General features: G+C 38.4%; 1 protein-coding gene across 3 annotated transcripts in view; it reads right to left on the bottom strand.

The window, feature by feature from the left end:
- Nucleotides 1–303: 303 nt before the first annotated feature.
- The window catches only part of SCARF2 (scavenger receptor class F member 2), a 171,003-nt gene continuing 153,819 nt past the window's right edge, over nt 304–17,487 (bottom strand). For 2 of the 3 annotated variants that reach the window (XM_075276277.1, XM_075276285.1), the window contains exons 10-11: nt 5,524–5,676; nt 304–4,285 (exon numbers count right to left, since the gene is read on the bottom strand). In XM_075276277.1, the coding sequence (XP_075132378.1) occupies nt 3,030–4,285; nt 5,524–5,676 (1,409 nt within the window). In that variant the 3' untranslated portion in view covers nt 304–3,029. The remainder of the gene's footprint in view (nt 4,286–5,523; nt 5,677–17,487) is intronic. The other variant, XM_075276293.1, reaches the window with a different exon arrangement.

The following is a 17,487-nucleotide window of genomic DNA, read 5'->3' as shown; positions in this document are numbered from 1 at the left end:
TGCTCGCGAAAGTCAACCATTCTAGATCAATGATATTTGGGATTAAGAGGGTTTTCCATGCAAACAATAATAAATCCCAATTCAAATTGATCATCATAATCAGATTAGTTGGGTTGTGACATTCAGGAGCCCTACCGATCATTTGATCCACTGTGCTATTAAAACAGTGATGAAGGAGTAATCCGAAACGCGTAGGCCATAGTTCCACCTGTGATGCGTTAATTCTACCGCGACAAAGTACTTCATGTGCATTGAACTTTTTTAAAGATGAAGCAATAAAGGTGAAGTGATTTTATATCTTAACTGGAGTATGCTGGAGTTTATAGTCTATTAAAACAGTGTAGTGGCAGTGACTACTGCAGCTCGGGTCCCATTCTAATAAATAAAAGATGAGCTTCAGTAATCACTGTCTACTTCCAGCTCTGTATACTGTTTTAACAACACCATACATACTGATATCATCTAATCTATAGGGCTTCTTGGTGTCAAAACCCCACCCATCTGATGACCTATCTTAAGGATAAGTCTTTGCCTGGAAGACGGCTTTATTCGAAGTCATTACTAGAAAAATTCAGTTATTTAAAGCCAATGATTCTGTTGACACTACGATACAGCTGAAATACTCGATAAGAATCTTGAATTTTCAGCCTACTTAAGATTACTGTTACTTAAGAAATATATACATTTTCTCAAATGGTTGTTTTGTGAGTGGGAACCTGTCCAAAAATAATATTGTAACTTCAGCCAAAAAACATACACATTGGCAGAAATAGATTCAAAATTTCTAAAATAGACTCCAGAGGAGGGACGTTTGCAATGATTCTGTTGAAATGTTGGACCTAGAGTTTAAGCAGCTATAAATATGCTGATCTGATACATTTACTACACTTATACAGGTCTCAGGTCTGAGAAATCTACTTGAGAGACGCACATCTAAAATAAAGAGCAGCCACAGTACCGAGACCATTAGGTTGTCCTCATACAGTAGATTAATGTCAATGGACTGCAATGATTTTAACTTGATCTGCTGACAATCTTGAGTGTATACTGCGCCTTGAATTGTGGGGGAAATGAGGATCAATATTTTCAATTACAACATTTCAGATCTTTTGCTCTTCCAGGAGCTCTTCTTCTGTAATAAGTATGGTGTGCATGTTTTGGAGAGGTTTGGGGAGATACTGTAGCAGTGGGCATTGCTTGTATAACATACTGGAAGATCTTACAATAAGGAAAGGCTGGCCTACGGCCATCTGTAAAGGCACTTATAAAGTGTAGACTTACGCAAAACCACCATAGGCCAGCTAACTGGTGGGTCCTGCAGAATTCTTCTTCTACATTAGCTTTCATTGGTTCATTCGACACCATTTAATAGCGGCACCTTTTTCGTCATCAATCATGAAAGCTAAAAACTGACTGAAAGAGTAGATTGAAAGAGAATGTTGTGAGTTCTTGTGTGCGGATACGTAATGCAATAAATTCTAACACAAGCTTGGAGGAATATGTTATCCAGTTTCGGCTATTTGATGTCATATCATTAGGATAGGCCATCAATATTAGATTTGCAGGGGTCTGACACCTGAGACCCCACAGATCAGCTGTCCCGAGATAGCACAGCTTCTGGTATTGTTTATATGCAAAGAGCTGCAGCGCGCACTCGTAGTACAAACTGTAGTGTCCAGTGCTTCAATGAGACAGTGCTACAGTTTGTACAGTAAGTGAGTACTGCAGCTCCCAGGATGTAAACAATAATCTGATATACTACTGATAACCATCAATAGCAGAAATTGGATAACCCCTTTAGCACTGTAAATACTGAAAATGATATTGACTGAAGCAATGCCCAGAATCAGTAAAACTGGTCTGTTATTTCCCATAGAAACAGCACCACTTTTGCCTATGAATGGTGTCCAGTACGGCAGGTAATCCTCATTTACACCAGCGCAACACCAGAAACCAGCCACTTAAAACCCCTTCTTTTGGGATCCTAGAAAACCAGTTTTAAGAAAGTGTGCCCAGCAAATCACTTGGGCTGAACTGCACTCCCCTGTGAACTCTATTATTCTGTATTCTTGGAAAGATTATTTTAGATGATGTGATATGACTGCCTTTAGTACATATAAGAATGAGTTAAATATTCATTTAGATATATATGTCTATTGTGAAGTCCATCCATAAGCAGCAATCATGCCCTAATATACTGTATGCTGATGCATTTAATCCAGGCTATTCTAACCATGGTAATACTGATCCTGGTCTAAAATAACCAAGCAAAGAGAATAAAAAACCTAGCTTATCCAATACTGCATAACTATAACAGATTCATAAAGTATTTTATATTAAAAATAAGCACTGCTTATGCACTTTACAAGACAGATGCTAAGGTTGAGAGTCAACAGCTATGCTGAGCATTGGCATTTCATGTTGACTGATAGCGTTTTATGATCCCTCTTGCAAAAGATCCTTCATAATCTTCACTTTTCAATAGAATACAAAAATAAGCATTTCTTTAAATAACTTAGTTGCTTCAAACAATAAAGTATGAAAAAGCATCTAAATAATAAAGGCAAGGTTGGCAGTAGGCAATAAGAACTGTAAATAGTTGCTAAATAGTCTTTCTTTGACAAATCAATACCATGAAGGTATTATAGTTGCTGGTGTATTTCTACCACATTCTCTCTATGTTGGATAAGAGATATATGTGTCCTTGTAAGACCATCCTTCCCTCTTATGCATGGCTCTTTTGCCATGGGTATGCACCGACATTAGAATCTGCATATAGAGGCACATATATGGTATTCTCGATTTTGTTTCATAAAAAGTTTTGCCACTGATGTATCTCCTTGGCTCCGAACAACTGAATTCGACAACCTTGTTGCCGCATGAATGCGCCCTCATCACAAAGGCATTCTCAGTTTTCTTTGGCTCAAATGTGGCTATAGCAAAATACATCAAAGTATATTGCAGAAGTCAAGATATTTCCTTGTAATGCCCCTTTAGGAGTGTTACCAACACGTACAACTCTCTCACCATTATTTTACTGACTGTGGTGGCATTATGGCCATCTTTGGTTGTACTTTTCCATCAGTATCTAAAGTAGCATCTTTGCTTTTCTTTCTCGGAGGCTTCTTAATAGGTGTTTTCTTAACGGTTGGCTCGCCAGTCTCTTCCTTGACCGATGCAGGCTGCTCTTGGCTACTATTAGAGTTTTGTTTTTCAAGCAGATTTCCTGTGGCTGATACTGATTCTGAAACTGGACTGATCATTTTTTGCAGATTGGTGGTTGTGGGCAGAATTGCTTTGCTGGTCTTGTTATTGATGGCTGCAGGAGATCGCTTGGCTTTCTGTGGAGGAGTAGGTTTCTCTTTTTGTGTTTTTAAGGGGCCTAAACCATTTTGATTGCTGTTGCTCTCTATTCGGTTAAGGCTTTGTGTTTTTTCTTTTAATTGTGCAGCCAGCAAGGAAGCTGCCTCAGAAGACAAATGAGGATGAAAAACCTCAGCCCGAGACTTGCTGTGGTCTGGACTTTTTGGTGCATCTTTATTATCACCACTCTTTTTGTCAATATGCAGGTTTCCTATTCGTTTTAGGGCATTTTGAACTGTCCCATTAATACTTTCTATGTGATCATGGCTTTTGTTTCTGTGCTTTGACTTGGATGGAGACAGAGATTCATCAGGTTTGTTCTCTGTAGTGTTTACATCCTTCAAGTGCTTTTGCCCCTTGTCCTTATTCCTCATGATGACTTTGTCTTCACTTTTGCCTTGACCAGCAGGGCAAGTATCACTGGGGGTTCTCTTTCTATGATGGTCTTTAAGGTTTGAATTTTGTTCTGAATGGTCTGTACTAGTGGGTGTCTTATCTGGAGATTTATTAAATGCTGGTAATGAATTGGACTGGTTTGAATTAAACTTGCCATGAATCCAGGAAACCTTTGGCTTTGTAGAAGGATCAGGAGGAGGTGGTTTTGTTCTTTCTGGAGATGGGGGTTTTGCACCTATTGTAGCACTTCTGTTATCCAATGTGGCCTCATCTTCATCTTTCGATTGTTTAGATAACCTTGCAACTTTAGCATACAATGCGCCACCAGTTGATCCTGAACCACATGATGATCTTTCACTGTCAGAAGATTTCAGTAATGGAGTTTCACTATTATCAACTTGGGATGATTTAGGAGATCCCGAATCTTTTAAGTAGGTATATTCCCCAGCTTCCTCCTCATTAACTGGAGGGGTCATTTTTTCCAGAACGCTGGTATTGCCTTTTTCTTTGCAGTCTGTCATTGATTCTAAAATATAAAACCAAATAACTTTATCAAATTAATATCAATATGAGGAATAAGAAAGTAAGGTACAACGTGACTATAATTGTGCACATTTAATGTAAAGGTAGTAGTAATATATCTGCAAGAAGTCTTTGAGCAGTTAAGACATACGTACTCTGAAGAAACAAACTTTTTTTATCGCTATTTGTGCAGAGTCTTCATGGGAAACTGGTCCGTTTAGTCACTGCATCTGTGAGCTATATCTTACCACTTGTGCTCTCCACATTGTTTTTGTTCTGAAGTTCAGCTGGTACCGATTGTCCCTCGAACCCTTGGCACCATTGATTGCAGATGACTTGCTGACTGACAGGACACACAATTTCTACCATTTTCAACAGGACTGTGTATGTAGCAAACAGCACCCGTGAACCTTTGTTCTGTGTATACTGTCTTTATTGCTCACAGGCATCTTATAGAGGCATCTATTGTAAAGTGCCACTGTCTTGTGATAGATGTGTAGATAGATAGCCTGAGATGAATGGCACAAGATGATGAGCTTTGAAAAACCCTAAACTTTTATGTCATTGTATCTTGTAAAAAAAGAGAAAGACAGGACCACACTTATGGAGAGAATCAATGCATGTATGCCTAGGAGGAAAAATCCACTCATTCTCATTATGACCAATATATCACTGAAGTCAAACCAGTGCATATATACGCTGCTGGATAAAAGACACATCACTTTTTTTTTTTTTTACAAGATACTGTTACCAAATTTGTCTTTCTAAATTTTGGTATTATTCTTCTACTTTTTTGTGTTTTTCTTGCGGGGTGCTGAGCAATTTTTAATTCTAATCTTGTCATTTCATGTCACTCATCTCTGGATATCTGGAACCAAGAGAATGGTAAGGAAGAACACATTTGTAATAAGATAAGATAAGATAATCATTTAATAGTCCAACAGAGGGGAAATTTCAGTATGTTACAGCAGCATAGTAATACAGATACAGGATAATAAACAGTAATATATTACGGAAGTAGACACACGTATGCTGAGAAGAGAAAATATACTAGAAGTCCATAGCAGCTAAGGAAGAGAAGAAAGAAAGAAGAAAGACTTCAGAATCATTTAGCTCTCTGTGCGGAGTGATCTTCACTTGGACTGATGTAGATTATGTAGCCTGATTGCGGTTGGGAGGAAGAACTTTCCACATGTGTATACATTTTGATAGTTATACAGCAGAATGGTTTGTCTCACTCACCCTCATGAGGTACACAGTACACAGGTCCATCATCAGTGGTATCAAAGGATGAAAAAGAACCACGGGATGACCATGAAGGAGATGGCTGATCAACAACAGATGGTGGTTCAATGAAGCTGCAGTTAAATGTATTCTCCATGTCATGATGAGCCACTGAAATGAAGCAAAATGCAATGTGATAATGTTGGTGGGAAACCTTCTAATAGCTTGTAGTTTGAGCTAATAATATAGTAGTGATGAATACAATCACTTCATATGATACATTAAGTATGGAATTATTTCATGGCATTGACATGGAAATGACCAATATTAATAGTTACTCAATATTATAATCAACACTCTGTACCTGCAAAGTCTGCAGCAAAAACCTAGGTATTGTAGGCTATTACTATTTATTTTTGTGTTCTTGATATTCAAAGGGTCATCCAGTTTTTTTGTAAAATGGTAAGTTTTCTCCTGGCTATATAACAGATGTACAGCCAGATTACCAAGTAGTCATTTTTAGCACCTGTCTTGGGTTTAGATGGATGATTTCAATCAGGGATTACAGACAGATAAGCTTAATTGACCACCAAGTAATAACAGCTATATCTACTGTTGACCAACATGGGTGAGATGAGAACAATGTATATACCATACATTATAAGGCTAGCTTCACACTACTGTTTTCAGTTCTCTTCATCCATAAGAGAATCAGAACCATGATCATTAAAGTTCCTAGACTGACAGATAGAAACTGAACAAACTCATTGTATCCATCATGACTGACTGCTATGTTAAAATAAACATGTGAGCCCCATATGTCAGATTTTTTTTTAAATGGTAGGAAAAGAACAACATTCTGAGTTTTTTTTTCAACCTAAAAAAATAGAAGATGGAAGGAATCTTCCATTTTTATTTTAACATTGAAGTCAGTGGTGATGGATATAAATGGAAAGTGTCATGTTTACATCCATATGGCATATTTAATGCCCTTTATTCTGATCCACTGATGACCATATAAATATTTGAAGAGTGAAAGTAGCCTTAATCATTGACCATCAGAGATCAGTCATGCTGTATCAGCAACAAAACACTCTTTATATTTGTCACCAATATCAGTGACCTACGAATTGAGTCTGTAAATGTTACAGCTTAATTCTTAATCTGCTGACAAGAAAAGACTTCTCACACACTAGATAGTCTGCTGTTTTAATAAAACATTACCAATTTTGCTGATAGTGATCTAATGTTTATAACCAGCTTTATGCTGCAACCCACTGGAAGGAACTTTAGGATGGAAGTACTAGTCAATGTAGTCAAGAGTGGCCAGAAAAAGGCAACTGAATCCTTCAGCCCACCTCCCAAGTTGGGGCAGTGTTAAGGGGGCCTGCGGTGTACCTCATAGTGCTGGTAGTTCCCCCAGCTGTAGGAGTCCTCTACTTTCAAAGAGCCAGGTGATAGTGGTTGAAAAGGCCCTCGATGGTAAAAGTAGGAATGATTTAGGAGATAGCAGTAGCAGATTCCATGTGGGGGTATTAGTGCAATGGGAGATCCACGGTAGAGGGTGGTAAGGATTCTGGTAATGGTTTTCTCAGCAAGAGAATTCCCAGTAAAAGATGTTTTTAGTGTCTTATGTCTCCACTCTGACAACACTATATATCTACTTCTCCCACTAGGTATAGGGACTGTAAATGAGTAAGTCCTGGCATAATGTAGGGTGTAGACTGTGAGGTTCTGGTACACCTCAAATTCTCCACCAAACTAGCACTCTCTCCTTCTCTCTCCTCTCCTGTAGGGTGGAAGCAGGTTCTTTCCTTGTCTCATGGCTGCAGAAAAGATGACATTGGGCTAAGGCTCTAACAGAAATCTCTAAACATCACTTCGTTCACCAGAGGACATCATGGATTCCCTCTTTCAGTAGACTACTCTTTTTGCCTGCTCACAGAAGACTATCAGTCTCCTCACCTTACCCCAGCCACCAGTTGGTGTGGGTGGACCAACCTCTCTCAAAAGGAGGGGTGTACCATCTTCACAGTGGAATGATCCCTAACACAAGGAAAAACACATGGAATCTGTAGAACTATATGCATATACAGTAGCACAGACAAAAACAATGCAAACATCTCATATTATAAGCAGTGTCCACTGGGATGCTGCATTGAGGTTAAGTGACGCTAGGTTCACACTCACATTATGGGACCTAAACAATGGAGATCAAGACTGCTAAAACAACTGTTACATAAAGACCCTGATGGACCCCATTGACTGTTTTCAAACTGAAAGTGAGAAATGTCCTTCACGCAGGACTTTCCTCTCCGATGATTTTTGTGGTTTGTGCAGTTGGGCGCAGTTGTGAACCCAACCTTACCAAGTAACTACATTTGCATTTTATTGTGTAGAATAATGTAAAAAATATAAATTGTTTGTTCACTTATGCTGTTTCAGAGAGACTGCAAAATTGTAATGCTGCAAAAAGACTCAATTTTTATCTGGCTCGAAATGCAGCATTCTTAGGAGAATTTGTACTTCATCCTCAAGACTAGCTTACTGTGCCTGTGTTCTGATGATTAACCTTTCTAATGGATGCAAGGAGTCTTCCAACACAACTCTCCCGGCTCTTGAAATAGAATTCTGTTTAATATTTGTATGACTTAGAGACCAAGGAAAGGTAATCAAAGCTCTGACCCCATGAAGTAGGGATTTCACTTTAGTAAGCAAAATAATAAAAATAGTAGGGCACTGTAGTGATACCATAATAATGAAAGCGCCTGCGTCTGACCTTTATGTGGCTTAATCCACCCTAAAGTGTGCTGCCTGGTGTGTTACGCTGCTTAAATAGTGCAAAATCCGTGCTTTTAAATGTAAAACGTTTGTCAGAGACAGGACTTCCCACCCTCAGCCTGTTCTTGCAGCTTTAACCTTGATAAAATGCCAGCGGAGTGGTAAAATAATCCTGAGCACCTGCAACTAAGAAATGAGTTCTGCAGCAATGTGTTCACAGGAAATCCCAAACTGCCCTAGACAAAGGTAGTCTGCACCCTGTATTAAGAATCAAGGAGTGTTTCCATATTGGAGCAATTGGCCTGCTTGGCAAAGATGAATCAGATGTTGAGTTCAAATAAAGCTAAACAACAATGTAAGGGAAATGCAATCGCGAAAAAAAAAGTCTCAACATTATCTAAATGTTAACCATGTATTTCATGCTGCAGCATTGAGCTGATTGGCTAAGAAAAAGCACTTTCTTGCACTATGATCCTTAAAATAGTTTATCAAAAATATTAGTGTTCTTTGTAGCCACAGCGGTCAAAAGAGAAGAATATTTTCTCCATAGCAGCTTGAGAGCTTTCCCTGACTTCTGACTACTTCCAGCCAGAACATCGCCACACTTATAGAAATGCTCATCCTCTTTGAAGTTAGAAGCCAACAATTTAATTTTAATTCAAGGTCTAAAGGCCATAACCAAAAATTCAAGTAATTCAGACAAGAATTGTCAAGTGGAAAGTACAAATGTATCACTGCAGAAAGCACATTCAAAGATATGGTCTGGAATACAATTACATACAGTATGCTGCACTGTAATATTGCTGGAGAAATAGGAACATCTTTACTGAAAAATGATCAATACAAGACTTTAAGTGGTGCTGGTGTCAAAAAGTTATTTGTTTCTTATGTAAGAAATAGTCAAGCTTAGAAAAGCTTTTCATTTTAGTAGTATAAAGTAAGGTCATGCAGTCTTCAGAAGCAGGCTTGGTTAATATATCAGCTCCAGTATAAAGGAAACCAAATTTAATGATAATAGTTTACCATGTGGACGAAATGAACCAACAACCTCTTGAAACATATTTACGACCTCACAGTTTATACATAAACTGTGAGGTCATATGTAAAATGTGTAGTGGGTATACGGTCTGCCATTTCTAGTTCCCTGTATATTGATGTGATGTCTATGTACCATCATGTTATGTAAATGCAGAAAATACTGCAGTTTCACTGGCATCAAAACAAAAGTGGACTATGACCTGTGATAAAAGCACAGCAGCCAAGCGTGTCCTGAAGCAAGGCACATGAGCACGGAGACATCTGATAAATTTAGAGAATTGGTGCAGGACAGCAGCTCAATGGACATTACTGTTATACTGCAACACTCTGGGGTTTGGGGTTGAATCCATCCATGGGCAACATTTAAATTTTTTTTCTTTCCCCAAAACATAGTGGGAGTCCATGGTGACTAACAAATCAACACTAAAAGCAAATCTAACAAATATTGTAATATATCTTTTTAACATATTTTTCTCTCTATTATTCAGGCTCTTCCATTCCTTCCTATTATTTCCCTTCCTTTGTGAGACCAGATATCACATAAATGCTGCCTATAGAAGTCTATGAAGACAGGAGAGTGGATGAAGGAGGAGCCGAATGAGAGAGAAGCAGAAACAAGCACAGACATGGGGCTGCAGATAGCTCATTCACATCTAAGGGCTCATTCACATCTGCTCCCGTACTCTGTTCTGCAGGTTTCCGTTTCCTGCACAAAACAGGGGCAGGAGACGGAAACCTGCTGGCATGTTTCAATCCCATTCATTTGAATGGGCTTGAAAAGTCTCTGGCCTTTAGCATCTTATGCGCTCTGCAGTGAAACCGGATTTTTTAAACCGGACACAGAGTTGGACATGCAGTACTCCGTGTCCGGTTTAAAAAATAAAATGCTCCCCGGTGCTCACGGCCGGACTCGGTATGACAGGTTTCCTTCTTCTGCATGAAGAAGACGGAAACCTTAAAACGGAGTTCAGGCGCTGATGTGAACCCAGCGTAAGTTCTCCATCCCACCCAATGAGTTTTATTGATATCATTTCTGGTCAATAATTCTCTGTAATGTCCTATATAGTACTGCTGCTGCTTTGAAGTGAGTAGGATAGAGTTAAGGTTCTGGATTTCCAGTTTTTTTCCCTCTACTATGTATAAGTTATATCACAGTAGGTAGTCTCCACCAAATGTAGAATACAAGTCATAGAATGGCCAGAAATAGTTTGTTTTTCTGAAAAGTCATCCAAATGTTTAGGTATATTAAGAAATTGCTCTTAAAGTGTATCTCTAAAATAGGTAATTTATATTATGGGCCCCCCAGGATTTATGTGAATGGTAACAATTCTTGTACAGTGCAGTAGAATAAGTTGGTGCTACAGAACTGCAGATAAATAAATAACATTAGAATTTGGTAAACAAAAATACCTAAATCAAAATACATGGTTATTAGAATATTGTATTGTTTTCTACAAAAATGTTTCTATTTGTAAAGTGTCCTGTGCATTTACAATGTCCTAGTAAAGATATTGGTTCTGCAGAGAAGATGATTTGTGGCAGGTTGTGACACCCTTCAGCAAATAAACACTTAAGGTCTTCATAAATAATAGTGCAACGTACAGAGGTTTCACAACTCAGACATTTTCAAGTGTACAATTGATGGGACTTCTCCATACAGTAGATTAAACTACATGAGAAATTTTTACTGTTGACTGCTAAAGGGTCTTTATTCAATTTGAACCTCCTATGATATACGAGTGAAATAGGGTTTCACATACACAATGTTTATCAGAAAATATCAAACTGACTGTAATGCACAAGGTAGCTAAATTCTGTTACTTTATAGCGCACATATTAGACAATTACTAGTGGTTCCTATTATGAGCACCATTAGTCACACACTATAAGTGATAAAGCCAAATTACTACAGTATACTGGAAAGCTTACAATGGGTTAATCTAATTGTTCACCATTATTCAATGTGCCTGCAACACTTCTCCCCCCTCTGTCCTCATTACTTGGCCATATTTTACAATGAAAGAGTTCTGTAAGACTATTTCACCATAACGACTTAACCTTTTCACTGCCAAGACTTTCCAGACATTCTGCACTTCTGACAATTTTCACATGTTTGACATGTACAAATTAAACCTTGATTACAAAATAAAATTATACTAAACCCACAACCACACATTTTTTCTTAAATAGACACCTGGCCGGCAGCTCAGCACTTTATACACACAGGCTCCTTCATGCAATTTTGATTTAAGATATAATTTTCAGATTTTCAAAAAAATCACTAGAAATGGACAAACCAGTTTTAAGCTGGAAATGCTTGAACATGTAATAACCTACAAAATACAGAGATAAGACGCCTTGATAATAAGTGCACCATTATATTCTATATACCAGTGTTTAGCAACCTTTTCAAGTTATGTACCCCTAGTGAGAAAAAAATCCCAACCAAGTACCCCCAAAGTGATGTCTTATAAATCATTTATAACAGTGACGTGCTGGCCCCCCATTGTAACATAATAAAACCCACTATGTCCCAATGTGTAACATAAAAGTCCCCACAGTGCACACACATGTAACATAATGGCCCTTAGTGATTTCTATATCACATTCTGCATTGCATGCAGGTCCCCAATTCCTAAGGCCCATGCATGGATTTGGCACCCTCCTTACTTATACAGGTTATCCAGGATAACTGTTTTTTTTTTTTTTTTTTCTATATGAGGCGGGGGGAATAGAATATAATTTTTAAAAAAAATTTCACCTGACCCTGGTGGTTCGGTGTTTCCCAGCATGGTCTGGTCGTGCTGCTCCAGTGTCTTGTTTTAGAGAAAGTGCCCATTGCATGTGACCAATGAGGCCAAACAGTGGTCTAAGAGGACATCATTCGGAAACCTCCCCTGTGACATACTGTGTCCTTTCCTTAGGCTGCTGAGGCCACTGATCGGCTTCAGAGGTCACGTGTGACGGGCACTTTCTCCAAAATAGACATCGGAGAAGAAGGTGAGTAATAAGTGCTGAGCAACCTTATCAGTACTGACGGAAATGCTCATTGTGCTTCTAAAGTAAGGATGGCATGCCCAGGAATTTGCCCTAGGCAGAGGGACCTGCATGCAGTTCAACAAGTAATATAGACCATGGTTCTTAGCCATGGCACATACCCCCTGGCAGGTTGAGAACCACTGCTATATTATAGTTACTGAAAGCAAGCAAACTTGACAGGTTGTTCACAGATATGTCCATGTCACTTTATGACAAGCAAAGTAAAAACAATGCATTAAACCTGGGCAAAATCTCATATCCAATCTGAAACTTTTACATAAAACAATATGAATGTAATAGATCCAAATGTTCAAAGTTCATATACTATATATCACAAGCATCTACATCAACAATAGCTTGTTCTCTTAGGCCTTGTTCACATCTGCATCGGTAATCCGTTTGGGGGAGTCCGCATGGGGACCCCCCGAATGGATTACCAAATGTATATGCAAGCGGTGTGCAGTGAAAGCACACGGATCCCCATAGACTATGATGGGGTACGTGTGCTTGCCACAAGATCTCCGCAGGGAATATGCAGACAGGAAAGTAATTCACAATCTACTTTCCTGTCCACATGATTCGTGCAGGCAGCCTGAAACAAGAACAAGGACCCCACTAAAGTCTATGGGGTCCGTGTTCTTTCACTGCACACCACTTGCCAATGCATAGGGTAGACCATTTGGGGGGTCCCCATGTGGACTCCCTCGAACGGATTACCGACGCAGATGTGAACTAGGCCTAAGAAAATGCTTAAACAGTGGCCATGCAATATTTGGCTGTAAACCATAAATGTATTAAAGATATAAATTGTGGTACACATGGCAAACACCAACCATGCTACCAAAATCTAAATTTTCTGAGAATGCATAACATACTATTTATAGAGATACAGCTCAATAATGCATACACCCAACCACCTTCATTTTGAGCAAAATATTTATAAACAAAAACTGCAAAAAATGTCAAAGTTTGGACTAAAATGCATATTTTAGCAAACACCAAAACCACAGGAATGAACCAACCAGTTTTTGTATGCATGTTTGTGAAAATGTTCTTATGTGGCATCAGTCATTGGGGAACGTTTTTTCTGGCTTTCAGAATTTTATCCTGTCAGCTATGTATTATACATTCCTATCTTGTGATAATCATTATTGCTATTACAGTAGCATATAACGGATATCACTAAAAGGAATACGCAAATAAGTTTTCCTTGATGGAAAAAGGAAAACTCACTCTAGTGCCACCTTTTGGAAGGTAGCTCCCTATAGCTCAATGCCTAGTTTTCTACAAAACCTAGAGACATTGGGGCAAATTTATTAAGATATCATATGCCAGTTTTTTATAAATGGCCTGACTGGCACAGGGAATGGGGAGTTTATAGAGAGGCGCTGGCCTTTTCATTAATCTATCAGACATCCTTGTGCCAGAATGGAAATCTACACAAGGTAGGAGCAGGAATAAATTTCAGTTCTAACTCATGCCAGAAAACTGGCATGAATGAATTAAAATAAATCTGTCACTGGCGAAGTGTGGAACAGGACTTATTGTGCCTTACGCCAAACGTGCGACTCAATATCATCCCTCTATGCCAGAAAACTCATGTAGAGGGAATGATGAATTATCCCCATTGTCTGGGACTAAAGTTAAACCAAAACATCTTTCTCAAAATTAAGAGACCTATCCACTGACAGTTGTTTTGAAGTTATTGCCCCTCATTGGTGCAAAGTGGGATACTGGTTTGGCTGGGTGAGAAGTCATAGATGTAGGTTAAAAGGGGTGCTATGTCTCTAAAAGAGTTCACATATTTTATATTAGACATCAAGTTTGGACAGGATAGGGGCAGTGTAAATTGTAAACTTTATAAATATTTTTGTTTGTAGTACAAGTGTTCAGTGCTACTTTTTGACTCTATGGTCTAGGTTGCCGCTTCAATAAATGGGCTAATTCCGCGCAGAAGAGTGATTTATCATCTCACACCTTTTCTAAAATAAAAAAAGACAAAAAGACCCCATAGCTGAAATTCAGAGAGCAAGCCAAAGATAATTTACCACATTTTTTTTTTACTAATATTATTGACCATTCTGCAGATTGGTCTAAAAAAGATAAGCAACCATTCCAGTGAAAATGTCCAATAGTCATTATCCACATCCTTGCAAAATGGGGGGTAGTGGGGCATGATCCCTATGTGCCAGGAGGAGGGACTTCCAGCAAGCCACTGAATCTTTAAATATAAAAAAAAAAATTTGAGGAGTCTTCAGTAGTTGATACCTTTTTTAATGATGACATATTGGGAGCTTTCGGGACTACTAAAAAGGTCCCTTCATCAGGTTGGTATAACAATATCTGAAGGCACCTTGATGAAGGGAATTTTTTAGTAGTCCCGAAAGCTTGCAATATGTCATAATTTTTAGTTAGCCATTAAAAAAAGGTATCAACTGCTGAAGACTGCTTAAATTTTTTTTTTTATATTTCATATCCACTGGCTAACATGGTACAAAGATATTTTTCCTTATACAAAATGGATCTTTAAAGTGAATGAATAACCTCTATATTTTCTTATTAAAACCAAACAGTGAAATATCTTCTTTTTCTAATCAGTTTTTATTTCCTGTGCATGAATAAGCAATGGACAGCTTACCTGAACTGCTGAGATAAATTTGGCACCTTTTAAGACTGTCTAACCTAAGGCCTCATGTACACAATTGAGTGTGCAGGCCAAGGGTCTTAATATGGGGGGGGTCCAAGGCTCCGTTCTGTTAATTATAGAGCAGGTTCTATCCTGCTATGTGACAACTGAGCGGAACAGATCTCCCCATTAAAATCAATGGGGGACGCAGGGTCGCTACAAAATTTCTTCTCCCTTAGCCTGTACATTCATTATTGAGGCATAACTCTGCACTGACCTTTCTATACATACTGGGGGAGATTTAAGAAACTGTCTAAAGGAAAAACAGTCTTTGTTGTCCATAGCAACCAATCACAGTGGAGTTTTCATTTTTCAAGAACACTGTAAGAAAAAACAATTTTTCATTTAAAGTTTCATGAATGTCCCTTGGTGTATTTCTATTGCAATGTTCACATCCTGCATTTTCTATTTTGTTCTTCTGGTCCTTTTGGAGAAAAAACAAAAATGGAAAAAAGACAGAAACATATCCTAAGGAACAGCAGTGACTGTAATGGATTTTTTTTTTAAACTAAAATTCCAGCAATTTTTTGACCGAAGATGGATCTGTTATATTAGTTACAGCAGTTCACAGTTTGTGGCATTCAACACTTGAGAATTTATAACTCCATACTCAAACTTGTCCTTCAGTTTTTTATAGTGTATTTATATAAGATATTCCTCATTATATCACAATATATTACATTATTTCTTTACTGATGATTTTCCCTTTATAACAGCTTATTCTATCATACTTTTTCCTCAGTCAGATGCTACCACAAATACAAAGCAATGATCTAGCACCAGATGACCAGATATATTAGCTAGCTACACAATTTCCATTTTAAGCCACAACTCTTTGTTTAATCATATGGCGGTCATATGATCTCAATGCACAAGGAATCCAGAGGAAACGTTGGCAGTATCCCAGTTCTCCAATCTGAACAGCACAGAGCCAAAGTGAATGGAAGCAAAGCTCCATCTATAAAACATGTCATACAGTGAGAGCATGATTTCCAGTAAAGTACAAGCAGGGCTACCCCGTATTGTAGAAAAAGAACACCGGACATGGCTGTTACATAAAAGTTGTTCTCAAAGATTTCCTGGCTTTCCTTTAGGATGTCATCTAAGTCTAGAACAATGGTAGGAATCTAATTCTTCTAATTTTGTTCCTCAGTCCTAAGAAAACAAGGACACATGGAAGCAGCTATTTGGTATGCAATCTACTTGTATGTACAGAGACTGCAGTACAACCATCACACAGTAAGAGACAGGAAAGCAGTACTATCTGTGCTCAAAGTACATCACTTTCTGATCATAAGAATCCACTTTTCCATACACCAAGTGATCAATGCTGTACATTGACACCCACACAGATAGCTGAGAATTACAGTGAAATGCTATAGCTACATATCTGTAATCTTACATAGTATTAATAGAGTATTAATTGTTGAAGAGAAATGAACACATTCAATAATAATACAACTGGCTGCTGGAGTCCTTTTTAGAAGTGAGGTGAAATGTGGTATACATATCTGAATTGTAACCTTCTTGGGGACAGGGAGGTTAGAACTTTACGTATAATTTTTTATTTTATTTATAGAGGTTGCAGGGTCCACTGCGGCCCATGCAACCTCTAATTTTTTTTATTTTTTTTTTTAGATTGTGAGCCCCATATAGGGATCACAATGTACATTTTTCCCCATCAGTATGTCTTTGAAGTATAGGAGGAAATCCATGCAAACACAGGGAGAACATACAAACTCCTTGCAGATGTTGTTCCTGGCAGGATTCAAACTCAGGGCTCCAGTGCTGCAAGGCTGCAGTGCTAACCAGTGAGTCACCATGTTGCCCAAGAGCTTTAGGTATAATTGACATGCTGTAATTTGCAAAAACCTGAGCATTTTTGAAATTGCACCATTTCCACTGCATGTTTTTTTTTTTTGCCATGTGCGTATGGTATTAGCCAGAATCCCATCTACTTTGCAGTTAATGTAAAATGCAGCATTTTTAACATGCGTTTCCATCACAACCAAAACTCTGCGTGTTCACAATGTGGGGCCCTGGCCTAAGGCTCCGAGTTACGCAAATTACACCCACATTAGATACTTATCTAACTGCTTATTTTTAAACTGTTATAAAGTATACACAGCGTGTATCAAGTTTAAGCAATGTCATCCACAAACTGCTGAAGAAATCTGCAGGAGAAAACAGGCTGCGGTGCCCCATTAAAGGGGTTCCCACAACAACAATCATATTTCATATAGAAGTACTTTATAAAATATAGTTTTCACCCATTGAAAGCAATTAATATTGTATGCATCACTATAAAAAGCCAACGAAATTCCCCTTTCCCTACCACTGTTACAAATGGATACAGCTTGTAGTCCATCTTGAGGACAAGCGCACTCAGTTTGTCTTTGTCCCCTCCCCGCCGCGTTTTTTCCTGCAGCCCTTTTTTG

Source organism: Leptodactylus fuscus, chromosome 1 (assembly GCF_031893055.1).
Source record: "Leptodactylus fuscus isolate aLepFus1 chromosome 1, aLepFus1.hap2, whole genome shotgun sequence".
NCBI lineage: Eukaryota > Metazoa > Chordata > Amphibia > Anura > Leptodactylidae > Leptodactylus > Leptodactylus fuscus.
This window is presented reverse-complemented; position numbering and strand designations above follow the sequence as displayed.